Source organism: Mchenga conophoros, linkage group LG15 (genome assembly GCF_057382185.1).
Source record: "Mchenga conophoros isolate Kocher_MC1m ecotype Shallow Benthic linkage group LG15, M_conophoros_male_GT1.1, whole genome shotgun sequence".
NCBI classification, from domain to species: Eukaryota; Metazoa; Chordata; class Actinopteri; order Cichliformes; family Cichlidae; genus Mchenga; species Mchenga conophoros.
The window spans coordinates 37080650-37086649 of record NC_140540.1 but is presented as its reverse complement, the minus strand read 5'-3'; the positions used below and the strand labels follow the sequence as shown (position 1 = coordinate 37086649).

The window sequence follows — 6000 nt, the reverse complement described above, 5'->3', positions numbered from 1 at the left end:
ACGCTCGCTCTCACGCTCCCTGTGCGTGCGTGTGCTAAAGCGCTCTGATCCACATACCTTGCGCTTTGTATTTGCATTCCGTGCGCCCAGACGCAGTCGGTGATCTCACTACAGTTGCATCACTTCTCTTGATTTCCTTGTTCTCCCTCCGCTTTTAAAGTCCGTCATTAACGGGATTAAATAGATGAGATTTTGGAGAGATGGACCTGGAGAGTTTGAGGCGATGTTTCCCGGTCTTCTTTCCTGATTGGATCGGAGGAAGATGATGTCAGACGACCGCATGCGTCTCGGATTGGAGAGAGCGGAGTAAACAAAGCCGCGAGGAGGAGGAGGAGAGGTCTCCACATCTCCAGACAGTCCGACCGACTCACCGAATCCGACTTTACGCACAGGAGAGGGCGGCCCCGGCGGCTCGTGCTTGTCTGCTCAAGGCTGAAAGTTACACTGACAGTCTCACATTAATGGCTGACGCGCTTTAAAGACTTTGGAAAAGATAAAGGGAAACTTACCATCGCATTCTAATCCGGACCTTGTGCTGTTTTCTTAAGTGCAGAGTGATTCCCTAACTCTTCGCGAAAGTGCTTCTTACTTAGTTTAGAAGGAATCACTCCGTTTTCTCCTGCGTTATTTCTGAGATTTTTCCTTTCTTTTTTGCGTAAATGCGTTTTAATATTTTTTTTAAATCAGTGTAGCTAAGTCAAAGCAGCGTTACACACAGGCTATGCAAGCCTGTTGTTTAGAAAAAAGTCTTAATCTGGCTTTATCGTTGGAGCATTGCCTGATAATTGGAAGTGAAAGAGAGTTATAAAGTAAGAAATAGGACGGTAGAAGTCGCTCGGGACAGTCTTTCGGGGGGTGTTTGTGCGAACGCCTGTCTCTGACGTCCAGGTGTCCCGCCGTGCGGTGCGGAGTCTCTATCTCAGGCCAGCAGTGCTGTCATGCTGCCCAAATTCGAGACTGAATCCCTGGGACTCTCTCGATCGTATGGCGAACAGGGGCACATGCCAAGGAACATGCAGGGTAAGAACTGTCATTCATTTGAATCTCGGTAGTCTGCCCGAAGCTTCCACTTCGCTGTCTTCGTGGAGCGTTTTCCGGCTGAGAGTGTACTCACTAAAATGTACATGCTTGTATTCGTTACCTTTTTTTCTTATAATGAGGAACAGTTACCGATCTGTCATACGCCAATACACGAACGCGTTGATTCCACGAACTTAGCAGGTAATTACTAGGGGGGGTTATTATTATTATTATTATTCAACATGATCTCCAAAAGGCTTCGATAATGTTCTTCCACTTCAACTTGGAAGCACTTTTTTTAAAAGTTTGGCCCGCGGTCAAACAGGTACCTACCTGTCATTCACGCTTAGAGCGAGCGGCAGCAGCGCGTAAAAAGCAAGAAACAGAGCAGAGGTATTCTGTCAATGTAACTTTTTCTTGTTTGTTTCTTTTTTTTTTTATTTCTCTGATTTTAGAATGAAACAGATGACTTTCTCTTAGCAGAATAAGAAATATCTCAAACCTGCTCGTGGTTTTGTTTCTAAAGAAAACTGCTGTGGAAGAGTTGTTGATGTCGAAGCAAAACTGGAGTGTCTGATTAAGATTAAAATATTTGACTAAGGACAGCAAACTTTTACCCAAGAAGAAAATAATTATGAGCTAGTTTATTGATTTTACAAACGGTAAAGAAGAGCTTGGTATTGTCTGCCAACACGTAGTTTCGCAATAGCTTTCTCTCGTAGTACAGCCAAGTTGATTCTACTCTCAAATGAAATACAGCTGCAAAATAAAGTTAAACTAAATCACTACGTTTTAGATGTTGCTTTAATGCTGTAGTGTGAAATCTTTTTTGTAAGCTTTAAACTGTTGTTGTTGGAGGTTTTTATCTCACATTCGAGGAGAACTGCGTAAGGCCTTCAGATGTTCGAAATCGGTGTCATTTAAAAAAAATGAAGAGCAAATTTTAGGACCCCTGCATTTTTTTTCAGAATGAGCATAATTATTTAAATTCCCAGTGGCATGCCGTAAAAATCTATTTTCTTGATCTTCACAGTAGGCTGCACATTAAGCAGCTACATTTTTGAAGAAATTCTGACCTCAATGGCAAGTTAAACTCATATAACCCTGATCATTTCCAGCATGTCTTTCCACGGCAGTATAACCGGACAATCAATTAGCCCGCTCTCGGTTTATAAGACATTGATAACGTATTCTCACTTTAAACAAGGAGTGGCTTGTTTGCCAGCCCTTTTACCTTTTTTCTTATTTTACCCCAACTGGTTTTTTTTACAGGCAGCTAAAACAAGGAAGCTCCGACTGAAATGAATTTCTTTTAGAATCACGAGGTTTTTTGTTTTGTTTTGTTTTTTTGACAATTGGAGGACGTTGGGTTTTTTGTTTTGTCTTTTGTTATTTTATGAGCAAGTGGACAGTAAATGATTGACGGTCGGGCCGATGTGTTTCTGGAGGTAATCTGCGCAGACGTTGTATGCATTCACCTGCGTCTGTCAGTTATACAACGAGGTGCTGAAATATATTCAATTTGTCTGTGCATAAAAAACACTATTTGGACTATAATTACAGGCATAACGTCGCGTCATGTGCTGTTAGAGCTCCTTAAAAGGCGAAATTCACTGTACAAAATAATGGAAACACCATAGCAATGACAATTGAAAGAAAGAAAATATTTGGATAGGATCCTGTAAAATAAATATTCATTATTGTCGGCCTCAGGACGGACACCCCTCGGATATCTTAATTTATTATTTCCTTTCCACTGCGTCATCACTTCAGAACTGCAACCAGGGCTCGGATAGTGTTTATTTTCTTTTTGAAAAGGCGTCCAAAATGCACCTGCGGTACGTCGTAAGAACAGGCCTTTAAAATCGTGTCCTTCTTGCGCTTTAACGCAGAAGAAAGTTCGAAAATCGAGCTTGCTTTGAGTTTCTGTGGAAGGAAATAAAAGAAAAGGGAAAAAACGGAGCTTGGTGGAACTTGTTGCTTCAGCTGGGATACGCTGATCCCAGCAGGGCAACGCGCTAACAAACTAGAAATCATGTCTAATTAATAGGTCTCGGAGAGAGCAGATGAGGGGATTTTGAAGTCGAGCAGTACTAATAGCCCATGTAAAGACATTGGAAGGCGTAGTTGACAAAATATTTCCACTTTTACAGCCATATCCACTGTGGTTTCCTTTTTGATCCTGTCTGCTTTTTATGATTAGTGCCATAAAGACTTTTGTAACTGTTGTAAAAGTCAGCATGCCCGTTTGCTTGTAGCGCTGTCACACACAGAGACTTATGCAGGTGGGTATTTCTAACAGGGCAAAGAGGGCTAGACACCTCAGAAATAGTCGTACTTGTATGTAGACTATTAAGACCTAAATATTAAAAAAAAAAAGAGAGAGAGGGGGGGAGAGAAAAGGAGGAAAATCTGCAAGGAAGGTGAGGGAATTTTTATGCTTTTCCTCCTTTATTTAAAATTACATAATTAGTTATTTCCAGCGTTTGTCATTATTTTCTCTTCAGTATAAATAATGGCTAAAACTCGGTAACCAGGAAAATTATGAATTGAGAACTTTTAAAATGCAGCGCACAGCTCCACATAAAATGTGTGTACCAATATAAAGCAAATAAAATTAAATGGCCTGTAGTACTGTGGCTGATTCTTAAATAGAGAAAAATAATGTTGGTTCAAGTTGGGTTTGGATGGGGGGGGGGTTTCTCCCTCGCCTGCAGAGATAAGGGCTTCTCTGTGTCTTCATTTGTCTGTGGGCGGTAACATTTTCTCCTCCAATCCTTAAGTCTAATATCTCTCGATTTCCCCCAGCGATTTCACGACTCGGATACATATTGCATATGTATGAGGCTCACTTTCATGAGCTTCTTTTTATTATCATTATTATTATTTTGGCTCCTGTCTGAGACGGATGTAGAAGAGCAGAGGAAGAGGGAGTAATAAATGATCGCGTCCTCTCAGCTCTATCCAAAAGCTACTATTCGTCGTTTTTTGCTCCTCAAATTTAACCTTAAAAAAAGTCTTCTAGAACTTTGAAAAATCTCATTAATTTGCCCCGCGCGATTCCGCACCCTCTTTCATCCATGGATGGATGAAAGAGGGATTTTTTGAAAAAGAGATTCCCCGGCACTGAAATAGACTTCTCTCTGTGTATGTGTCTCCGTGTGTCCTCCTCCAGCCCCTCAGTTAAAAATGATGGACTACTCATATGACGAAGACCTGGACGAGATGTGTCCCGTGTGCGGAGACAAGGTTTCAGGGTATCACTACGGACTTTTGACCTGCGAAAGCTGCAAGGTTGGTGCCCCCAATTCCCTAAATAGAAAACAAATGCTGCACGATTTAAGCAAGAAGTTGCCTATTAACATAAAGTGTGCATGGTACTGTGTGCCTGTGGTGACCTCTGATTAACTGCTTCGATGTATAAAATATTCAAGTGCACTCTTGTCTATCGTTGTGCAGTGTCATGCAATTATATATGTCCAGTTATTTGTATTAGCCTCTGAAGTCCCTGTAGGGCATCAACATGTGTCACTATGAGGCTTACACAGACTAAACTGTGGTTTTCATGAGTTTAATGCGCTCTCTGATATTATACTTCCTCTTGTGTCAGCCATTTTCCTAAATACTATGGGCTACCCACTGTGAAGAAAACTGCTTATCTGGATGGTGTCATTTCTGTCCTTCTCTCTCTTTTTTTGCATGCCAAGCATTTAAGCAGATTTTTTTTAAAGAATGATTTGCAACAAGTGTAATATTAGAGCAACATTTCAGCTCCTCACCATTAACACTGCAGGAAAACCAACAGTAAAGAGGCCAGGGGTCAAATATTGTTGTGACAGTTGATCTAACAAACTCTTCCTGTGAGTGTCAGAGGATTTTTGTAAAGTGTGGAACGGCTTGGAAAAGACACTGGAGTTCAAAAGCAGGCAAAGAGTGTTTGCAAATTATTATGTTGTTTTTTGTTTTTTTTTTTGCAACCACCAACCACAGGAGGTGTGCGTGTGTGTGGTGGGGGGGCTTTAACCCACGAAGGAAAGCGTACAATAGAGTTTCTGTTTGCACAGGCTTGCACCCTGCTGTCTAAAACTCTCATCACAAGTTCATTAAGACCTCAACAGCACGACGTTTCCATGTGCAGGCTAATAATGAAGCCACGCAAATCAAACTGTTAAAGCTTAATTTGAGATCTATCAACAACCTATTTGTCTCCTTCTGCATCTTTCCACTGTTCCCCTCAGCAGAGCAAACAGGCATTTCCCAAGTTTTTCCCCCTCAACTAGTAAAGCTGTCAGCACAAAATTAAGCTAAGACAAATGTCTCTGTGTTAACACTATTCAGTGTAAAATTGCAGCTCCTCAGTAATGATGTGCTAGTGCACATTTCTTGCCTATGTGGTCATTATTCAAAGCAGATGTTATAGATTTTATCCCATATTATGACCTTGAAATGCTAAGCATTTGCTTGAAGGGAGCAGTCAGTGGCATCTCTGCTGCTTTTCAGGCTCAGCGAAGGCTCACGCAGGACAGCCAGTCCACACATTTTCCAGTTTGGCTGAAACACTGCCGTGCATGTATGGAAGCACACACGATGCAGATGAAGGTCTTTGATAAAGTGCTGTGTATGCTTGCTGAAACATTAATAATATTGATACTCACCTGAAGCTTGTCATTGATTATCTCTAAAATGAAGGCAGCCTGTCCCGTTAAAAGTATAATCACCGGTACTCGACAGATTCATTTTGACATTAAACACACTCTGTTAGATAGGCAGAGCGATCCATATCCATTGTGTCTCCTGAACAAAGCTGGATAAACAGAGCAGCTACATTGTAGTCTCGGCCTTACGTATACGACATTCTTTTTTTCTTATGCACTATCAGAATAAATAATTTCCTTTAATTTTTCTAATTTTTGTAATTTTGAAGTAATGTCATAATTTTTCTCGAGCCTGCACCACTCTCCTCTTCCACCCTTTGAGCCC

At 41.2% G+C, this 6000-nt stretch overlaps 1 protein-coding gene across 1 annotated transcript in view; it reads left to right on the top strand.

Annotated features, from left to right (window-relative positions):
• The first annotated feature begins 293 nt into the window (after positions 1–293).
• The window catches only part of nr5a2 (nuclear receptor subfamily 5, group A, member 2), a 68984-nt gene continuing 63277 nt past the window's right edge, over positions 294–6000 (top strand). The window contains exons 1-2 of the mRNA XM_085248211.1: positions 294–1020; positions 4196–4314. Of these exons, the coding sequence (XP_085104337.1) occupies positions 939–1020; positions 4196–4314 (201 nt within the window). The 5' untranslated portion in view covers positions 294–938. The remainder of the gene's footprint in view (positions 1021–4195; positions 4315–6000) is intronic.